The following is a 22,535-nucleotide window of genomic DNA, read 5'->3' as shown; positions in this document are numbered from 1 at the left end:
AAGATGGAAAATCATCTTGATTTAGTCATGAGTGTGCACCCTCACCACTTTATCAAGATTCTTTTCATTCTTAATACTTTCATCTTGTTATTATTATCATTATTATTTTTAGTAAGAAAAAAAATTAAAAGTTAGATATAAAAAATAAACACAGTTCAAAATTGGTAACCAATATTTTTTAATTTTTAAAATAATATTTAATAAAGTTATATTTTTTAACAAAATTAAATAAATAAGTGATCAATACTATGTTAGTTATCTAAGTAAAAAATATAACTTTATTTCAAAGTAAATACTTCCTATAATTATAAAAGTTTTCAAAATTGATAAATTACTTTAAGTAATAAAAATAAGGTTAAATGTTGCCTTTATTTTTTAATATTTTATATTTAGTTATTTTGAGACGTAAGTAGATTAAGTTTAAGCACTAACAACTTGATATTTTTATTTAATTTAATAAACTTAAAATTCATACTACAAATTAGGAAACCATCAGCAATGACAAAACTAAAAGTAAGTGGACCTTTGTCATTTTCTGAAGCATAGTCATCGGTTCAAAGATAATAACTGGTAGTCACCATTAATGTTACATCCGAATCAATATATCATTGCATCGTCTTCCAGTAACCCATCTCTTTCATTCACATTAAAGAGTCAAAGGGGGAAAGTAAATAAATAAATAAATAAACACCTCTTATTTCAATCTTCCTATTTATGCTTCCTCCTTTGCATCTTTTTTACCCCTATGGATTAATGACTTCTACACCTTCTTATCCAAGAAGCTTGGAAACAAAACAAAAACATGTAGATAAGATTAAATTCCTCTCCAAATTGTTGCAAAGCTTAGAGAGAAAACTGATAGGTATTTTGAACACTACTAGAATAGACTGAAATTCTAGTGTTGTAAGAATGTCATATCATACCTGTCTTATTTGTTGGAGATGGATGAAGCTCATCTCAACCTTGCATTGGTGTGTTTGGTGTAGTTTTTAGCTAGGTTGCTTTGAAAGTGGCTATGTGTCTTAGGTATTTCTGTATTTTAGGCTTGTGTGTATTCAAGGTTGCCTTTTGCTGCATGACCCATTCTAGATACCAAATCAAGGTAGTAAGATCAAGCTCATGATGTGGTTAAATGGTTTTGGAAAAGCTTTTTAAATTTTTTTAAATGGTTTGATTCAGTACAAAAATAAATTTGTTTTATTGAGAAGCAATCGGTTTATTTCTTCTCTGTTAAAGGCTTTTCGAAATTCTGTTAGGGCACCAAAGGTAAAGCTCGGTCTGTTATTTCAATTAAGCTTAGCTGGCAGTTTTATCAACATTTAACCTGTTGTTTTTATAATCAATCTGTTGTTTTTTAAACTGCTCTGTAACTGTTTTTTAAAAGTGGTTAGAAACTGTTCTCTATAAAATAAAATACCCTTCTCACGTGAAGGAATGCTGAACAATCACAGTTTGACAGAGATACAACATTTCATGTGTGAAAAAGAGAATTGAAAAGCTTTTGCAAAGTTTTTTCAAAAGAGAAATACATGTGCGCTTGTTCTTGAAGAACCTTGTGCTGGTTGAAGGTGATGGTACTGCCTTGGAGCAAATAGAACAACTAGTTTATGTTCTTGCAACACAGTTTCAGGTGTAATCTTTCCCTTATTCATTCTTGTAATAGGTATAAGTGTTAGTCACTCTAGATAGGGTTTCTTGGAGTGCAAGGTATGCTGGAATAGTGTTTTTCAGCCTTGGTTGTTTAAGTTCTTGAAGGGTTCAAGAACTGTTGTGTGTGTAATTGATTGTATCTGTTTTTAGTGGATTCTACCTTGGAGTAAGGTGAACTGGACGTAGCTCTTGATGAGTGAACCAGTATAAAAATTCTCTTGTGTTTCTCTTCTCATCCCTGCACTTAATTCTGTGTTTTCACATAATCTGTCAAGAAAGGAATCTATTCTATTAAAACAAAATCTGTTAAATTTGGACCTGGTTAAATCTGCCGTTCTAACTTGTTAATCAATTCTCTAAACATAAATCAAGCTGTTGTGTGAATCTATAATAGGGTAAAAAGGGTGAACTGTTTTCTTTAACTGAACTGTGACATTTGATTCATTACTCTAGATGGCTTATGTTAAGTAAAATTGATTAATTCTGTGCTACAAACTACAACTTTATAAACTGTGAAAGTTAATCAATTTGGTTCTGGTATTGCTGCTAGTTGATCTAAATCGTGTTGACCATGTTCTGGTTGTGCTAAAAGTCATCTATAAAACAATCTGTTTCGTTTAATATCAATTTGTTCTTTTCACCTCTGTTAAACTGTAAAGCAGCCTCTTTTGCGAAAATTTGATAAGCTCAATTCACCCTTCCCCTCTTGAACTTAGACACTGCTTAACTCTAACAATTGGTATCAAGAGCTAGGGCTTGTATTTTGCTCAAGTGTATGCATGATGTCTGAGTTTAAAATGCCTTTTGCTGAAGGTGCGTCTATTAATAGACCTCCTATGTTTGGTGGTGTTAACTATGCTTTCTGGAAAATCAGGATGAAAATCTTTATGAAGTCTATTAACATGGGTATCTGGGATGCAGTGGTCAGTGGACCTTTTATACCTATGTAGGTTGTCAAAGAAGAAACAATAAAGAAGCCTTGGTCTGAATGGAGTGAAACCGAGAGGAAGAAGGCCCAATATGACTCCTTAGCCAAGAACATCATCACCTCTGCACTGAATATGGATGATTTCTTTAGAGTTTCTCAATGCAACTCAGCTAAGGAGATGTGGGAGGTACTAGAGGTAACTCATGAAGGGACGGATGGTGTGAAACGAGCAAGGAAGCACTCACTCATTCAGGAATACGAACTGTTCATAATGCAATCAGAAGAGAGTATTGCAAATGTGCAAAAACGATTTACACATATTGTAAATCACCTCACTGGCCTTGGTAAAAGTCTTTGACAAGGAAGAACTCAACATAAAGGTGCTGAAATGCCTTGATAGGAGCTGGCAGCCTAAGGTAACAGCAATCTCAGAATCCAGAGATTTATCCAAGATGTCCACTGCTGCACTCTTTGGAAAGCTGATGGAGCATGAACTAGAGCTGAAAAGATTGAAAGAACAAGAAACTGTGGAGAAAAGAACCAAAGGAATTGCCTTGAAAACTACCATGGAACATGATACAAGTGAGGAAGAAGATAATCCTGAACATGATGAGACTTTGAGTCTGCTCACCAAAAAATTCAGTAGATTTCTTAGAAAGAAAAACCGTGACAGAACTCAACAAAGAAAGAGGTATTCTAAATCCAATGATTCAAATTCTTCAAATTACACTTGTTTTGGATGTGGTAAACCAGGTCATATAAAGGTTGATTGTCCAAACAATCAAAACAAAGAAAAATCAGCAAGCAAGAAGAGTGAAAGAAGCAAAGGCAAAAAAGCATACATCTCATGGGAAGAAAATGATGTATCCTCATCTAGTGATTCCTCAACCGAAAGTGAGGAAGCAAATATGTGCTTTATGGTGAATAATGAAGAATCTAACTCTGATTCAAAGAATAGTAGGAAAAATCAGTGGTACCTGGACAGTGGGTGCTCGAAGCACATGACAGGTGACTTTACTCAATTCATAAGCCTAAAACTCAAAGCTGAAGGACACGTCACATATGGAGACAACAATAGAGGAAAAATTCTTGGAAGAGGAGATGTTGGCACTAAAGACTCAACCACTATTGATAATGTACTGTATGTTGAAGGGCTAAAGCATAGTCTTCTAAGCATTATCCAGCTGTGTGACAAGGGATACAAGGTTAATTTTGAAGCCAACACTTGTACAATCTCAAATGAAATTTCTGGTAAGGTGCTTTTCACGGGAAAAAGGGTAAACAACATCTATGTCTTAGATATGACGAATAACTGTTCTGAAAATGAGTATTTGTTGTCTAAAAGTGATGAGTCATGGCTGTGGCATAGGAGGCTAGCTCATATCCACACAAATCACTTGAATAAGCTGAAGTCTAAGGATCTTGTTTCTGGTTTACCAAACATAAAATTTCAAAATAACAGATTGTGTGATGCTTGTGTAAAGGGAAAACAGATAAGAACTTCATTTAAATCTAAAGATGTGGTTTCTATAAATAAAGCCTTGGATGTTTTACATATGGACTTGTTTGGACCATCTAGGACTGCTAGCTTAGCTGGAAATTACTATGCCTTGGTGATTGTTGATGACTTTTCAAGATATACATGGACCTTGTTTCTTGCTTCTAAAAATGATGCATATAAAGCCTTTAAGAAACTAGTTAAGGTTCTGCATAATGAAAATGAAAATAGAATAAAACAGATTCGTAGTGATCATGGGGGAGAATTTCATAATGCAAAATTTGATAGATATTGTGAAAAACATGGGATCACACATAGCTATTATGCTCCTAGAACACCCCAACAAAATGGTGTAGTTGAAAGGAAGAATAGGTCATTAGAAGAGTTAGCTAGGACCATGTTAAATGAATCTGGTTTACCTAAATATTTTTGGGCTGATGCAGTATACACTGCTTCTTATGTTCTGAACAGAACCTTGATTAGACCAATTCTTAAGAAAACTCCCTATGAATTGTATAAAGGTAGGAAGCCTAGCATTAGTCATCTTAGGGTTTTTGGCTGCAAATGTTTTCTTCTAAATAATGGTAAAGACAATCTGGGGAAATTTGATCCTAAATCATATGAAGGAATACATATTGTAGGGTTATGCTATAAATGGACTTGCTTATAGAGTGTATAATAAAAGATTGCTTGCAGTAGAAGAATCTATACATGTTGTATTTGATGAAACAGATTGTTTTGTGCCTAAATCTGTTCTGGATGAACCTGGTATGGATGATTTAAGAACCATTTTGCAAAAGAATCAATCTAGTGAGCTTGATGCAACTAATCCAAATGCTGTCAAAGAATCTATTGTGAATGCAGGATTGCCTAAAGAATGGAAAACACCCAGGGATCTCACACTAGACAATGTAATTGGTAAAATTGAGAAAGGAGTCTCAACAAGAAATTCACTTAATAATTTCTGCAAAACAGTGGCCTTTGTTTCACAGATTGAGCCTAAAAGTCTGGAAGAAGCACTACAAGACAACAATTGGATAACAGCAATGCAGGAAGAACTGAACCAGTTTGAATACAATGAAGTGTGGACTTTAGTTCCAAGAAGACATGAGATGAATATCATAGGAACCAAGTGGGTGTACAGGAACAAGCTGGATGAACATGGGGCAATCACTAGAAATAAAGCAAGGCTGGTTGCTAAAGGTTATAACCAAGAAGAGGGAATTGATTTTGGTGAAACCTATGCACCAGTAGCACGTCTTGAAGCTGTCAGATTACTCCTAGCATTTTCCAGCATACAAGGCTTCAAGCTATTTCAAATGGATGTCAAGAGTGCATTCTTAAATGGTTACTTTAATGAAGAGGTGTTTGTATCTCAGCCTCCAGGGTTCGAAGATCATAAAAATCCAGAGCATGTGTACATGCTTAAGAAAACAAATCCTACATGTTTATATACAAGCTTAGAGTTTTTCAAAAGATTCCTAATATATGATTAGGACTTCAAAAATTCAAATATTTACAATATAAGGTACAAAATAACACTCTAAAGCCTTTCAGGCTCTCCTGCACCTGTATGATCATCTGTTTGTGTACATAGTACAATCATCCGTTCAAATACAACAAGAAAAGCAAGGGTAAGCTAGTGAAAATAAAATTTTATAATATACATCATTCAATCAAAACAGAAAACCAAATTACATGGATCAATTTCTCAATCACAATCATTGGATTTCATTTCAATCAATAGTACTTCGATTTCATTTTAATCACACAGACTACACATGAATCCATCGTCTTCTGAAAGACTCATTAAGTATGCTCCTACCAGATCAGGGATCAGGGTAAGTTTAAACATCCAATATTGAGTGTCTACAACAAGACCCGGTGGGTATGAACTCCTTCACCAGCTTCTCACCACTTGATATCTTAGTCTATATGACTTAGGTCATCAATGAAGCTAGAGGATCTTTGTTAAACATAGACTTTTCATACTTAATGCCATCAAACAACAACTCATACATTATCCCAAATGTATGACATCAATTTCGTACAATTTTTATCATTCATATATAATATATATCATTCAACCACATAACATTTAAAAATTCATACCATTCATGAACTTTTCCAACATAAAAAATTCAAACTATCAAAATATAATATAATATTTATACATGTTCACAAAACATAAAATCAAACAATTTTATCAAATAACATCCTTGCAAGAGAAATTGAAATTTAGGACAACGTTCCCTCCACATTCAAATCTTCTAGCTTAGGGTACTATTAAAAAATAAAGTTGACTTCCCTTACCTTAAACTCCTTATTCTGATGGAAATCCTACATCAAACAGAGAAATCACTCCAAAATTTAGGACCTAAAGCAAGTTATCCAAACTCTTTTTTCAACTGACCCCACTAAAATTGATGACTAAGTCATAGAGAAAAATAGATAATAAGAGATCTTTAGAGTAAAAATGAACTTACTCAGTTTGAAAATTTGATTGAGTAAAAATATACCCTAACTCCTAAGCTAGAACATGATGTGATCGGATTTTGGAATAGATGAGTTATGGGAGAGAAATTGAAGAGAAAAGGAAAAGAAGAAAAGTTGGAAGACAGAGGAAAAGAAAGTTACGTGAGGAGGGGGGAGAGGAAAAGAAAGTTACGTGAGGAGGGGGGAGGGGTTTGCTCTGTTTTTTTTTTTTCTTCTGCTTTTTGTTTAAGTTGTTACATTGTGATTGAAAAATAGTGAACCGTAATTATATATGATAATAACTTAATCATAGATATATTTAAAATTTATATCTTAATTTATAAGGTTGATTGATTTATTATGATAAAGAAATTTATCATATAATAATTATAATTATTTAGCGAAATTCAACATATTTATATATATAAGTATCTACTAGGATATTATTTTGTATAGACTTATAAAATTGATAATTTATGATTTTTAGTCAGAGAAGAGGAGAATCTCATTTGTTATAATTTTTTAATAAAATAATTTATTTTTAATAAATAATTACTTTGAAAAGTTAAAATTCTAAAAATAATCATTCAATTAACTAATTTTAAGATCTATTTTTTTTATATACTTTCTATCTCTCACGGTTTGTTAAAATTTAATGTTTATACACATTAATTTTATAAAAAATTAAAAAAATTGAATGTGAAATAAATTAATTAGAATTAGTTGTACATCTCGTTTCTAAATTATCAAGATATCACGATTTTTTACATTGAATTTTTTTCACACATTTTTACTAATTTACTAAATATTTAACTAAGTGTGATATATAATAAAAATAACAAAATGGGAACAAAATAACAACGTTTTGTAACAAAAAGACTTTGTTTAAAAAAAATCATTATCATTAAAAAATATTATGCGAGTCATGATTGTCGTATTTTTTCTTATAATATACATTATTTGAACTTTTTTTATTTAATTAATATAAGTAAACAAAATTTATTTTATTAAAACTAAATTCATCGAGAATGAATTTTCTTAATAATATGATCAAATTTAAAATAATTTACGTAGCAAAAAAACCAAATGCATTCCGAAAAGTTTAAATAATTTTAAAACTATATTAATTTAAATTTTATTCCTCTAAAATCTGTTTTATGAAATATAATAATTAAAAAAAATATTTTTCTAACAAATTAGTTTTGAATTAAATAATTATATATTTTTTAAATAGAAATTCAGTTAACATACGTATATTAATGTATATCTAACATTTATTAAAATAATATAAACTAATTTTTTGAAATAAAATTAAAAGTGGAATTTTTTTAGGATATACTTATACATGACACTTATATCTTAAATTTTTATTTTTCAAGAATAAAATAACAGTAAATAAATGATTTGATAATATTAGTTATATGTATCTATCATAACTTTAATTGTTTTACATTTTATTTAATACATTTAATAAGATTTATGAGTAAACAGAATTTATTTTATTAAACTAAATACATCCATTAAATATACAACTGAGAAAGAATTGTATAATAATGTAATAAATTTCAAATAATATATGTAGAAAAAAAAACCTAAAAGTTTAAATAATTTTTAAAATATATTAATTTAAATTTATTCCTCTAAAATATGTTTTACGAAATATAATAACCTCAAAATAATATTTTTCTAACAAATTAATTTTTAAATAATTATATTTTATTTAAAATCATTTTTAAAGAGAATTTCAGTTAACATATCGTATATTAATGTATATCTAATATTTTTTTTAAATAATATAAACTAATTTTTCGAAATATAATTTAAAATGACAATTTTTTAGTATATATTTAAACATGTCACTTTATCTTAAATTTTTATTTCCAGGGATAAAATAACAGTAAATAAAGAATTTAATAAAATTAATTAATCAGGTATCTATTATAACTTTAACCGTTTTACATTTTATTTATTTAATATATTTAATAACATTTATAAGTAAACAGAATTTATTCTATTAAAACTAAATACATCCATTAAATATATAAATGAGAAAGAAAGTTTTATGTGTTGTTTAGTTATTCTACTAGTTTTAACAATAGAGCTTCAACCATAATTAAAGTGCAATTTTAAAAACTCATAAGTTGTTATTATTATCATTATTATTTGTAGTATGAAAAAAATTAGAAATTAGATAAAAAAATAAACACAGTTAAAAAATGGTAACTAATATTTTTTAATTTTTAAAATAACATTTAATAAAGTTAAATTTTTTAATAAAATTAAATAAATAAGTGATCAATACTATGTTAGTTATCTAAGAAAAAAATATAACATTATTTTAAAGTAAACACTTCATATAATTATAAAAGTTTTCAAAATTGATAAATTACTTTGAGTAATAAAAATAAGGTTAAATGTTGCTTTTATTTTTTAATATTTTATATTTTGGTATTTTGAGATGTAAGTACATTAAGTTTAAACACTGACAACTTGATATTTTTATTTATTTTAATAAACTTAAAATCCATACTACAGATTAGGAAACCATCAACAATGACAAAACTAAAAGTAAGCGAACCTCTGTCATTTTCTGAAGCATAGGCATCAGTTCAAAGATAATAAATGGTAGTCTCACCATTAATGTTACATCTGAACCAATATATCATTGCATCATCTTCTAGTAACTCATCTCTTTCATTTACATTAAAGAGTCAAATGGGGAAAGTAAATAAATAAATAATCACTCTTATTTCCATCTTCCTCTTTGTGCTTCCTCCTTTGCATCTTTTTTACCCCTATCGATTAATGATTTCTACACCTTCTTATCCAAGAAGCTTAAATTCCTCTCCAAATCGTTGCAAATCTTAGAGAGAAAACTGATAGGTATTTTGAACATTACTAGAATAGACTGAAATTCTAGTGTTGTAAGAATGTCATCTCCTACCTGTCTTATTCCACTCCATGTCCTTCCTTTCTCGATTTCTTCATACCAATCGCCACCGCAAACAACTTTGGATTCATCTCCTCCACCCCCCCCCCCCCCCCCCCCCAACCAAAGCACAACTTTGACGACATCCAAAAAAACGTTTTCACCAGCATCAAGCAAACCATTTTCACTGCCTCGACACCACTGTTCGTTTTAGCGGTTGCATAATTTGACATGAGATTGAATATGTTGATGCAAAGGGATTTCATCTCTTGTAATTCCTTCGACATGAGATTGAATATATTGTTGAAGAAGAACTAAATAAGAATTAAAATCAAGAAAATAAGAAGAATAAGGAAAACGCATAAAACCCTAGAAACTAAAATGGCGAAAAAATTGTTCCTGAAAAGCGTTACACTTTCATAAATTTTTTTATTGTTTCTATGCCATTATGATCAAAGACTTTCATCACTTGCTCTTTACCTCCTTTTGTAAGTCTTTCCCCTCTGATATGACCCAACTTTATGAGAAGATAACCAAGAGCATAAAGCATTATTCAAGGCTAGGTCAATCATCTTAGGATGAGACACAAGGCCCCACCATCCATTAGAGGATCCTCAGGAGAAGAACACCTGGGCATGGACCAAAGTATCAATTGTTTTTCCTTCTAGGATTTTTAAGACAAGATTGAATTGTAATCAATTGGGTTCACATTGGCCCAATTAGAAGAAGAATAAGCTAGCTTAGACTTCTAGAAACCCTAGCTTCTAGAAAGCCTTCCCATGTGTCACTTTTAACCTAAATTCTAGAAGGATCCTCCATGTGTGTGATACCTAGGCTAAGCCTAGCTTCTAAAATGCTTCTTATCATTATCGCCCCTATCATTGCACTCTTGTTCTCCAAGGCACCCATATCTATAAATAGGTTGTTTTCCCTCTTGTAAATCACATTTGAATTTTGAGTAAAGAAACTTTGTCAGAGTGATTTCGTGAGTGTTTTTCCAATTCTCTCTGAGTCTTATCTTCAGAGATTGTTTCAAGTGGCGACTCCTCCCTCACTCATCTTGGAGTTTCCTCCCCCAAGTGGCGTGATTCACTACCATTTTTCATTTTCACCTATGTTCGCCCATTCTTTGGTTATGTCTCTTTTATATTCCACCATTTATATTGTCTTATATTTACTTTCGTGCTCATCGTCCATCATCTAGTATATTGTGTTTTTCCTTTGCTTTTTTTAAGAGAACCTTCACACTTACTTAACCACTTGATTAAGTTCGTGTCCAGTGGCAATCTTCACTGATTTTCACCATATTTTGTTAATCAAAAATCATAATCTAAGTGAAAATTGTAAAAACATGTGCAATTCTAAAATCAACTCACATCACCCTCCCTTTACTCACAAACTTCAATTACAACTTCATAAGACAAAGGCCAAATTAAGGTTTTGCAAAGATTAATCAAAACATAGAAAGAGAAATAGAGGTGAGAATGGAAGTATGTTTTTACAGGAAAGAGAAAATAAAGTGGAAAGTAGGGTATGATATTTAAAAAATGTTGTAACTGGTAATTTTAAGAAAAAAGAAGAAGTTATTAATTCATTGTATGTTAGAAGTTATTAATCCATTATACATTAGGATTTGGAGATAATGGTGTGAAGAGGATTGAGGTTTATGCGTATTGAATTGAAAACTGCTACAATAGTGGCAAGTAAAAAGGAATAATAATTGCTCCGTAAATCAAATTGAGAACTAATCCATTGAAAGAAAAATGACTAAATGACTACATAGTTCTTTTGGTAATTTTAAAATGAGATATATCAAATGGATAAAATGGGAAAAAAATTGTGTACACTAAAATTGCATTATCAAACAAGTTAAAGTTAAAGAGGAATCATTTTTATATATTGGTATATATATATATATTCACATTTTTAATTTAAATAATATAATTGTAAAAAACTATAACTTAAAGAATATTTAGAAATTTAAAAAAAAATGTGTTTTAAGTGTGCAAGTAACACAATTATATCTAGTGGAGAAGTTAGAAAGTTATACTTGGAGGGAAACAATGCAGTGAAAAATATACCACACTATTTGAGAGTTATTTGGAAGGAAATAATAGGGAGAAAAGTATACTTATATTTGATAGTTATCGAACATCACCACCTAACTTCCATTGAATTAATAAACATTCCAAAGAAAAGAGAGAATTTTTTAAGGTATTCATGAAGCAATTTGGGAAAATGGTGCTAAACATAAGAAACTTGAAGTCAAAATGATGGAGGACCATCCACGAGTTCCAAGTCCCTAAAAAAATAGGAATAAGAATAGAAGAACATACAATATAAATATTTTTCAGTCTTATAAAATCTGTAAAAGCATAATAGTTATTTCAGGTCTTGTATTTTTGGACCATTTTCTATAGTAGAATTAAATAAAACATTTAAACTTTAGAAACCCTCACTTGACATAAAAGCAAGGGTTTCTAAAGCACAAGTGAATAGAATAGTCATGACACCTCTAATGGTTAGAAGCTCCAAAGGCTCACCATTGATTAACTAAGCTAACGAAGGTTAAGTTAGCTTAAACTCTAAGCTACCTTCACCATGGAAGCCTATAAATAGGTGTTCTTTCCCTTTTGTAATCAGAATTGATATATTTTGAATGAGTAATCTGAATTTCATAATTCATTCTCTCCCAAATCTCCTTTTATTAGAGAACCTAGAGGCCTAGTGAAACCCTAGGGAGTTGGCCAAACCTCTCCCTACTTCAACACCTATTTCACTTCATATCTTCATTGAAACTCCTCCATTCACAGTGCAATTAATTCTTCTTTTGTTGCATCTCCTCATCATTTCATCCAAGGCACACCTTGGATTACATCACAAAGGTATCCTTCTATCACATGGTTACAACTTTCAAACCCAAACCCAAATACTTTATTCAAGAAACCAATATCCAACCTAAATGAGTTAAGGCATCGAACCACCAAGTTCATGTAGTTGGAGGAACCAAAGACTTTTGCATTAAAGTTTGAGATGAAACGACAATAGTCTAGAAAAAGGTTTATAAGAAACAATGTAGTCATTGTTTGCAATTTACACCAAAAATTTAGGAACCTCGTGGTTTGATATTTAGGCTTTAAACCTCTCTCAATGTTAATTGAGCATATATCCTAAATAAAAATCTCACAAGTGAACTAGTTCATACACCTAGGAAGGTTCCAACTCCAGCAAATGCAAATCCCAATTGCTATTGTTGATACCATCGCAATTGTGGTCATGTGACAGAGGAATGTATAACTCTGAAGGACAAGATATAATAATTTATTCAAGTCGACCACTTGCAAAGGTTCATCCAAAGGGAGAACGACAAAAGTTATCAATAAAAAAGAAGGGGTAAAAATCATCGTTCAGAAGAGTGTCGACAATATCTCTCTCCAAGATAGTAGGTGTTGATCAACTTCGGTATATGAAGGTCTTTGAAGATTTTGATAATGAAGAGTTGACAATTGTATTATGCGTGATGACCTTTCATGAATGCATGTGTGTGATCAAGCATACATCAAATGTTGTATGTATGGTTATCAAGCATAAGTCACCATAGCATACAAATTGTTTTATTATTTTTAAAAACTATTTAACAAAAAGGTTTCATGAAAAAATGAATCAATTATCACTTATAATAATAGAATATCATTATTCTACATCTTTATGATTCATCACTGTGAGGTAATATCTTTCTAAATTCTTGTAATATCTTGCTTTATATCCGGTTGGTGTATTTGTTGTGGAGTTTATATACATTGCTTGATATTTTTCTCTTAAGGGTTATTCAAGGACAATATTGATTTATATTGCAACAAACCATTGCGTGTTCAACAATTAATACTAATGAATGCTTGGAAATCGAACAATAAAAGAGTTGGATGAAGTTAATAATTAACTTCTTAGAGGGGTGAATATGTTTTAAGGGTTTTGAAGAAAAAATTATAAAGAAGAAAGAATCTCAATTTGTGTTTATTGGAGGATAACTTTTTAAATGAGGTTACTTAACACCTCCACTAAAGTACATTATGATGACATAAGTCAAGTACATCTTAGAAGAACTACACAAAGACATAAATGAGATACATTTTGGAGGTAGTTTTGTGTCAACAAGAGTATTGAGAGTAAGATATTATTGGTTGACCCTGAGAAGGGATTGTATCAACTACGTAAGAAGGCGTAACTGTCAAGAGCAAGGTAATCTAATTAACTTTGTGTTAGAAGAACTAAATCACATTGTCTCACCTTGGTCATTTGCAATATGAAGAATGGACATTATCTACAGAGTCCTACCTACCAATGCACAATGAAAATTCCTCTTAGTAGTTGTCTACTACTTCACTAAGTGGACCGAAGTTGAACCATTGGCTAAGGTAATTACTAAACAAGTTTAGAGGTTCATCTAGAAAAGTATCAAATGTCAATATTGGGTTCTTTGTGCAATTGTTATAGAAAAAGACGACAATTCACTAACAAATTACTTGTTGACTTCTATTAAGGACTCCATATTTGACAAGTAGCCAACTTGGTGGAGCACCCTCAAACCAATGGATAGTAAAAGAAAACAATTAAGGTTATTTTCACGAAACATAAGAAGAAATTGGGGAGCGTAAAGAGGAAATGGACTGAAGAGCTACTAGAAGTCCTTTAGACTTATAGATCTAGACGACATTCAGCTACACAAGAAACTCCATACAATTTGACTTAAGACTTTAGCGTCATGATCCCAATTGATATAGGCAAGTCATCCCATTGGCAAAGATTCTTTGACATATATCTTAACAAACAATGCTTAACATTCATTGTTGGAGATCCCACATCGACTAGAGATTAGATCATTTCATTGTATATAAGTGGGTGCAAACCTCATCCCCATGAACTGGTTTTATGGAGTTGAGTTAGGCTTAAAGTCCACTTCGTAATATGGTATCAGAGCCATTTCGAGCCTATCCTAGCGAGTATTTGTTGGGCTTATCAGGCCACCCGCTATCCGGCCACTATCGGACCACCCATAATATATAGTCCCACGCACGAGTTGGCAGTCTCGGTGTGAGGGAGGTGTGTTGGAGATCCCACATCGACTAGAGATTAGAGCTTTTCATTGTATATAAGTGGGTGTAAACCTCATCCCCATGAACCGGTTTTATGGGGTTGAGTTATGCTTAAAGTCCACTTCGTAATATTCATCCTAAATTTAATCGATGAAATTTGAGACAATGTCAAAATCAGAAAAGTATGCAAACAATGTTGACCAATAAGCTTTGATGAATCCAATATGTCATGAAGATTTGAAGTTGTGTGTGTGTGTTTAGGTAGATTTTGTTGTATATCTTTGCATTACATTATGATCAAAGTCACATCAAATTCTATCTTCTTAAAAAGTTTTGTTTTCTAAATCTGCTCTATTTTTTAATTATTTTATTCAAGTTAATCAGTTAAAATTACTTGTATTAAAGTCTGATAACTATAGTACTTTTAATAGATTGATTTATCGTATCAACAGGTGGAAAATACTTAAAAGTTTTATTTAAAGATTTAAAAATGTTTTGTTTTTTATTTTGTCTTTTCTGTTAAGTGAAATCAACAATTTATTTCGATAAAAGAACCGATTTAAAGTTTGTTGTTTTCTTCTGTTAAAAGAAAATAGTCAGTTATTTTGAAAAATTAATTAAATGTTTTTAACAAATTTCTGTTATACTAATCAATAAGTTTTAAATTGATACAACTGTTTTCATTAAATTATCAAACTACTTTTGCAATCATTATTACCTTGTACAAGGATGTAATGCGATAATTTAAAACAACAAAATTCATAAGAGAGAAAAATATAAAGGTTTTAAAATCATTATTGGAGATTAATTTTTGCTTCTTGGATCATTCTCTTGTTGTAAAGAAATTTTCCGGGGTTTACATTTTCTCTGTTCCTCATTTATAAAAGCCAAGTGTATTCAAACCTTTATTCTTTCATTGTATTTTATTCAAGCAGATTTAGATAGGGCTTCTGAATTTCTATTGTGTGGTTAATAGTGTGTGTTCTTGTAAGGTTCAAGATCAATACTCTTCATTGTATTTGTGTTTGGTTTAGTGAATTCTCTTTGGTTTTGTTGAGGAGTTGAGCTCTTGGTGTAAGAATGAACCAATATAAATCTCCTGTGCTTTTCTCTCTCTCTGATATTTGTTTTATTTGTTGTTTCAAGTCTTTTGCGTTTAATCAATTGGTTAAATACACATAAAAATTGATTTATATTTTGATTATATGCTTGTTGTAATTTTTATAATTGGTTGAATGGAGAAATAAATTTGTTGATTTTATTAAGTTTTCAATTTGACTCCAGCTTTTGCGAAAATCTTTTGAAAACAATTCACCCGCTCTTGTTTTAGGTCACCTATTCTAACAAACAAAAAGTAGCAAAAGGATAAAACTGGAAGTTCAAACCTAAAAAGTTCCACTACGGTGGTATTGTCTAACACATATCGATCTTGAAGGAAGAGAAGAACAAAACATACAAGCTAGAATATTTTTTTGGAAAAATGATACCACAAACATGAAACGCCGCACACCTTTAAGTTTTTCTTCAACTAATCCATGTAAGAAAGTTGTACTCTTTAAATGCACCAATCTTGTGATGACAACATATTGACTTTAAACTACAAGCAACTACAAAAACTCAAAATCATCATTAATTGAAAATCCAATAGATGTGGTCCATATACTCCTAGTCTACTCCATACATATGAGTGTTTATGAGATGGTATCACATGCATTTAAAAGAATTAGTGCATTGTGACAACTAAATCAAATTGTGATTAAGTATGTGTAGGTGTGACATTTATGTGTTCAGTTATACTTTGACGTTCTTATATGTGTTTATAACATGCATATATTCATCACTCTTCTATTTGTTTTGTTTGGATTGTCCTTATATGTGAACATCATTTTGATAAGCAGGAAAAGATTGTGGGTAACAAAGCTTAGACTTTCATTATTTTACTTTATAAGATGCTTAGATTAGATAAGACATTGGGACATAAAGATTAGATGTTTATTACACCTTTAATATTGAAAAATTGTAAATGTAATTTAGTTTCTGAAAGTATTTTATTTTGAAATTTTTATTTCTTTATTTCTATTAGTTTATATAGATAAGTGATATATGCCTCCTTTAACTTTTAACTTTTCATATTTTATTATTTACTAAAGAGAAAACATTTGTTTTAGTAGAAAGGCTTCATAATCATTATAAGAAAAAAAAAAATTGTCTGGTCATTATTATTGTGAACATCAAACATTACCAAAGATGCATTTGTGGTCATATGTATACGTAGAACCTTCCTTTTATACGCATCCTAAACTTAGATTTAATCTTATTTTAAATTAATATATAGACTCAAATTTATAATTAAAAATAAGAAATATTTTTTATATTTTTAAGCAATATTGTTAAAGATACAAAGTTTATTTCTAAAATTCTTTCCATGTAATGCAAATTTGTTCTAAAGAAAGTGACTGAAACATTCATCTATATACCTCTAATTTAATTTTGTTTTTTATATATAAAAAATAATGTTCTTTTTTTCACACGAGTTTGAAACTTGGGTAACCCTTTGCCGGCTCAATATTTCTCCTCAACTAAAATATTATTTTTATAAGTAAAATTATCACATTGAAAAAGAAAATCATTATATAGACGACAAAAAATGTATTTATGATTTTTAACCTAATTAGAAAATTTGTGTTAAATAATAATGTATTTTCACCATTTCTCTGCTCTTAAAAGAATGTGCTGTAACACACATCTTCTCTCTTTCTCTGCTATAATATTCTCTTCCCTTCATTTCTCAACCTTTCTTCTCCAACTCAAGCTCAAACACTCTTCTTCTTCTTCTTCTTCTTTATCATCATCTTCTTCTTTTTCTGCTTCTTCTTCTTCAAAACAATAGCAAAAACCGTGGCTGGAATCTTCAAACACCACGCTTTCCTTTCCAAACTCTCATGCCATTCTCTCTTCGCCTATCCACCAACCTCCACACACCATGGAACCTCTCAAATTCCAACGAACCAACCCCACCCACTAACCAAAATCTCTCCTTTAGGAGATTCTCGCCCCTTTCCTCTTTCCGAACCTCCCTGGACTGCGTCTCTGATGGAGGGGTTACGAAGGAGGTTCCGGTTCGGCTTCCCTTTGTGGTTGTCAGGAGACCCAACGAAGCATCTAGATTCTTCTGGGTTGGGAACTGCCTGCAGGTGGTGACCGTCGACGGTGGCGCCGCTGCGGATGCTGACGTGGACTTCGATGATAGGGTGTTGAGGGTGTGCGGGTCCGTTGTGAGGGAGTTCTTTATTCCGAGAGGGGTGACGGGGAACTATGTGGAGTATGTGAAGTGGAAGCTTCTTCATCGGGTTTTCAGCTCCGCGCTGCAAGTGCTCGCCACTCAGGTATGTCCTTGTTTGATTATTGTTAAAAAAAATCTGTTTTTTGTGTTCTAAAAGTTGTTTGTCTCTGCAAGAAATTTGTGTGTGTTTGGTGTGTGCTAACTGCAAATCAAACGCTAGCTTCTGGCATGTTTGGATAAAATTAGCTCACACATAAATTAGGAATTACTAAGATGAGAGTGTTTCTAGATATTAACTTAAACACCAACCCATATTTAGTTTATAGAGATATTTATCTCATTTTTTTTTCTTATTTTATTCTCTTATTACAAATGCTTACTGGAAAATTTTCTCCAAACATGGTCTTTTTCCCAGCTGCACATTTCAGTTTTCTAGAAGTTTGTTCCCCGAGTACTTGAATGGAGCATTTGAAAAATTAAGAAGGGGAGGGGGATAAAACGTCTCTTGGGTGTTATGTTTTTCAGTTTTTAAGATACTTGTTTTGGAAACAAATAATAATTTTCATAACTTAATAAAATTTGGAGGGAATTGATTGTTGAGTAGCGTGGAAGTACTTTGGAAAACGGTTTTTAAAATCCGAAAAGAAGTGAGAAGAGAGAACTGAATATGGTTCTTTGTATCTTTATCACATAATGAATGTATTGCACATTTATCCTTCTTTTAACTGTGATTAAATTTCTTGTAGGTCTAACTGTAGCTGTTTGGAATGCATGTGAACTTACTGTGTTGTTATGGATTGGTCTCAGGCAATGTTTACAGCCATGGGAGTTGGATTCTCAAGTTCTCTTCCATCAGCTGCTGCCCTTAATTGGGTCTTAAAAGATGGCATCGGACGACTAAGCAGATGCATATACACTGCTAGTCTAGCATCTGCTTTTGATACAAATTTAAAGGTATTTTAACTTCCATTTTGAATTAAACTAATTTCCCGGAGTTACAAGCACTTTATTCTTATATTTGATTATAAAGTCACCTGAACTTAAGTACAGTGAGTTGAAGTGATGATGGTGATTGAAACTGCATTTTGACATGCACCAATCATATATGAAGGAATCTGATGAATCTTTCTCTTTATCTTTTTGGTACCTGCTGTACAAAGAGGGTCAGGTTCACTACATCTGTTCTTTTTGTTGCAAGCATTGGACTTGAGTTACTTACTCCCACATTTCCTCAATGCTTCCTGCTCCTTGCAACTATTGCCAATATTTCTAAACAAATAAGCCTTGCTTGTTACTTAGCAACTCGGGTAAGGATCAAACCTACAGCATATAGTTCTCTATTAAATTTTTTCTTTTCTTACTCATGTTTGGAGCATTCTTTGAATGATTTTATACTTTTAATGGAATTTCTTTTATGTATATCTTCAATCTGTAGTGTTTTTTAGGAGTAGTCCATATGGTAATTGTGATATATGAAAAAAATCTGTATGGCAGAAAAATAAAGAAAGCTGTATTCTAGCTAGGCATTGAATTTATTAGACTTCCTAATATGAAATTGTCTAACAAGGTTGGGGATTAGAAAGAGATGTCCAATTCTTGTACTGCTGATGGTTGCAGACTTATCTTTTACCCAACCTCATGTACAAGAATGTTCATAAATTAAGGACGTATCTTCTGAAAATTCATGCTTTGTCTTGTTTATAGTGATTGATAAATTCTTTTGACCATAATTGATGTTTTAACATTTTTTAAACAGTCAGCTGTTCATCAAAGTTTTGCAATAGGAGACAACCTTGGTGAAATATCTGCCAAGGCACAGGTGAGCATGTGTTGCATTTCTTTCTTTCTTTCTTTTTTTCCATAATATGTATCTTGAACGGGCTATTTTCTGATTTTTTTTTATATATATTTCAGATCCAAACAGTGTGCTTCGACATCCTTGGTCTTATGCTTGCTGCAATTGTTAACATGTGCATAGAGAGCCATCGAAGGTTGTTGTCCACCTCCATTGTTATTCTTTTTTATATAAAAATGTTAATTAATGTTCTCATTACTCATTTGGCATATAACTTGAAATTATTTTCTGGCTTGCAAGGCAACAAGCAGGTCTGCATTACCTTATCTATCCCTTTTTTGCTGCAATGGATCTCTTTGGGATTTATCAAGGATTAAAGCATGTACATCTGCAAACCTTGACTAAGGTAGGTTTTCTGTGTTGCAAGCTAACAACTAACTCTAACAGAAATATGCTCTAACAAAATAACAGAATGCATATTAGCCTAATAGAATATGATATGCAAATCTAACAGCAATCTTCTAGATTCCTTATTTGTAATAAACAAGTTCTGCTCTGAATTTTTTTTTGACACTCCTTTTGCACTAGACTTGGGCTTCCACATTGCTGTCTTCTACCCTTTATTTCACAACATTATAACTTTCTGGTTTTTGGTTATTGTGTCAAGAGTATTTAGTTTATTGCCTTGTTGGAGTGTTATTTAGGATAGGCTTGAAATTATTCTGAGCACTTGGATTGAGTGTGGATATGTGCCATCCCCTGCAGAGGTGAGCGATAAAGAAGGAGTTAATCTTCTGGGAGTTAAAGGTGATATGCCAGACTCTTCTATTCTGTTTAATGTCGGAGTTGTGTTCTTCAGTAGTGTGCTTACACTCAACTAATACAGTTCGTTGGTTTAGGTGAATGCTCGTGGCCAATTAGAATAGGGTGCTTAAATCCCAAGGACCAAATACCAAAGTGGTCTATGAAGACAATACAATGTATAACTAATGAAGATTATTACTTTGTATGCGTGGAGTTCTTCAAAGGATTAAAAAGAACTAGAAAGGTGAGCTATATTATGAGGGTATAACATCCTATGAAGTAGTGTTTTCTAACTGTTTATTTTGTTTTTTTCTTTGGGTGCTAAACCTTCTAGCAGTCTATTCTTGTTTCTGTTCGTGAAGGAGCTGAAGCAGTACATATAATCATGGGTTTGTTGCAGGTAATATGACTATTCTTGTTAATGGTTTTTCAACTACTATGATTCATCACTGCTAGCTTATTGCTTGGATCTTCTTTTGTCAAGGAAAACACAAACAATTACAGTTTGATTGGGTCCCTTAAACTTGTTTTTTTGTATCTTTTCCTTTCCTTACACAAAGAGAAATGCTAGCAATACATTCATTCAAACACAACCTCTAATATTGACCGAAATCTATTAGAAATCACAAAATCGTGAGTCTCACTTATTTGATGAGTTTCACTCTGATTTTGTAATTTTTATTAAGTTTTAATTAAGTCTGTCAGAGAGGACTTTACTAGCACTCCTCTGACATAAAAGTATCCAAATTCAATAAATTAATTTGGTTTAAGAAGATGCAATGTTTAGGATGAAGCCAATTTTCCTTATTTTAATGATCTTTTGATGTGGCCTTGAAAAACAAAAAACAATGGTTAGGCTTGCTACATCAGAAGGGCCCTACTTATGAACAGTACTAGGTGGGAGATTATTATAGAGGAAAGCAATGCATCAGACTCAACAATGGAGGATTGGTCTGTAATTGTTGAGAATGCCAAGAGATCTGCAGAGAGGGATGTGTCTAATTTGATTGACCAAATGGTGGAAATGGGTTGGATGGTGAAGAACATTCTATTGTCAACAAAAGAGCAAATTCGATACAGTTTTGTGTGTGATTAAAGATAGTTTTCAAAATTTGGTTGGCTCCTTATTTAAATGGGAGTGTTTGGGGATACGATACCATTCATTTTAAGAATAGACTAAAGAATAAGGTCAAAATTGTGTTGTATGTATACTGTGTAATACACATTTTTTGTTGCAGGGTATTATTAAGCTCATGCATTGAATGTATACATGTATGCCTGAATGGTATTATTACACTTTCACACTAGAAAAAGGGCAATGCTTTTTTTATTAAATGTTTAGACAAGCTTTATAACATCGTTCATTAAGAACCGTATTCTAACATCCATCAAAAACTTATTCTAACATAAAATTCACAATAGACAAAAAAAGGATGAGGTTGATAAAAGAAGAAATACAGGGAAAAATGTCAAATTGAGTGAAGATGTGTTCCATGAAAGAGAAAGATAAGAATTATAGGGAAAAAAAAAGGAGGAAATCAAGCATTAGAAGAAGGATAATCAAATATAAAATTTAAAAATTGAATAAAGAGGTATTAAGGTAGAGAAATGCTGAGAATATTTGTTTAATATCTTTTATTTAAATTAATTTTTAGGAAATCTTTTAGTTTTTTTAAATATCTTTTAGATAAACATAAAAATATATTTATTTATTATTTAAATTTAGAAAGTTATGATTGAGATATTGTTCATATTTGATATTCTGTTATATTTTTACTCTATTTATAGAATATGTAAATAAAATAAATCACGAGTTTCTCTATGTAATATATCTCTTATATTTTTAAAATATATTTCTAAAATTCAAAATTTCAAAAAATTCTAGGTTTATTTATGAAGTATAAGTTGGATTTTGAATGGGAGGTTAAATAGAGTTTAAGACTTTTTTTTATCTCAAGTAATATAATTCTGATAGTTAATCAATAACTCATCCATAGTTTAGGGTTTAGGCTCTTTTTAAGAATCTTGTAGAATTGTATTACTAATAAAAAAATTGATTATAAATACGAGCACATAAACT

The 22,535-nt window shown here is 31.3% G+C and overlaps 1 protein-coding gene across 10 annotated transcripts; it reads left to right on the top strand.

Annotated features, from left to right (window-relative positions):
* Nucleotides 1-17,278: 17,278 nt before the first annotated feature.
* RUS4 (root UVB sensitive protein (Protein of unknown function, DUF647)) lies at nucleotides 17,279-21,768 on the top strand. Of its 10 annotated transcripts, none has more exons than XR_016515079.1 (10): nucleotides 17,279-17,959; nucleotides 18,664-18,810; nucleotides 19,017-19,163; nucleotides 19,613-19,675; nucleotides 19,771-19,847; nucleotides 19,952-20,057; nucleotides 20,361-20,458; nucleotides 20,551-20,699; nucleotides 20,793-20,855; nucleotides 21,312-21,768. XR_016515079.1 is itself a non-coding variant. In XM_068631432.2 (10 exons), exons 1-10 carry the CDS (start codon nucleotides 17,516-17,518, stop codon nucleotides 21,549-21,551), a joined length of 1,539 nt encoding a protein of 512 aa, XP_068487533.2. In that variant the 5' UTR covers nucleotides 17,290-17,515; the 3' UTR covers nucleotides 21,552-21,768. The 10 variants fall into 10 exon arrangements, 4 of the variants coding, with proteins under 4 accessions (XP_068487533.2, XP_068487532.2, XP_090150505.1 ...); XR_016515080.1 differs by having other exon boundaries at nucleotides 17,290-17,959; nucleotides 20,417-20,458; XR_016515083.1 differs by having other exon boundaries at nucleotides 17,290-17,959; nucleotides 20,417-20,458; nucleotides 20,790-20,855.
* The last annotated feature ends 767 nt before the right edge of the window (nucleotides 21,769-22,535 follow it).

The sequence above is a fragment of the Phaseolus vulgaris genome, chromosome 8 (assembly GCF_051622355.1).
Source record: "Phaseolus vulgaris cultivar YP4 chromosome 8, ASM5162235v1, whole genome shotgun sequence".
NCBI lineage: Eukaryota > Viridiplantae > Streptophyta > Magnoliopsida > Fabales > Fabaceae > Phaseolus > Phaseolus vulgaris.
Note: the sequence above shows the minus strand (reverse complement) of the source record. Positions and strands in the feature narration are given on the sequence as shown.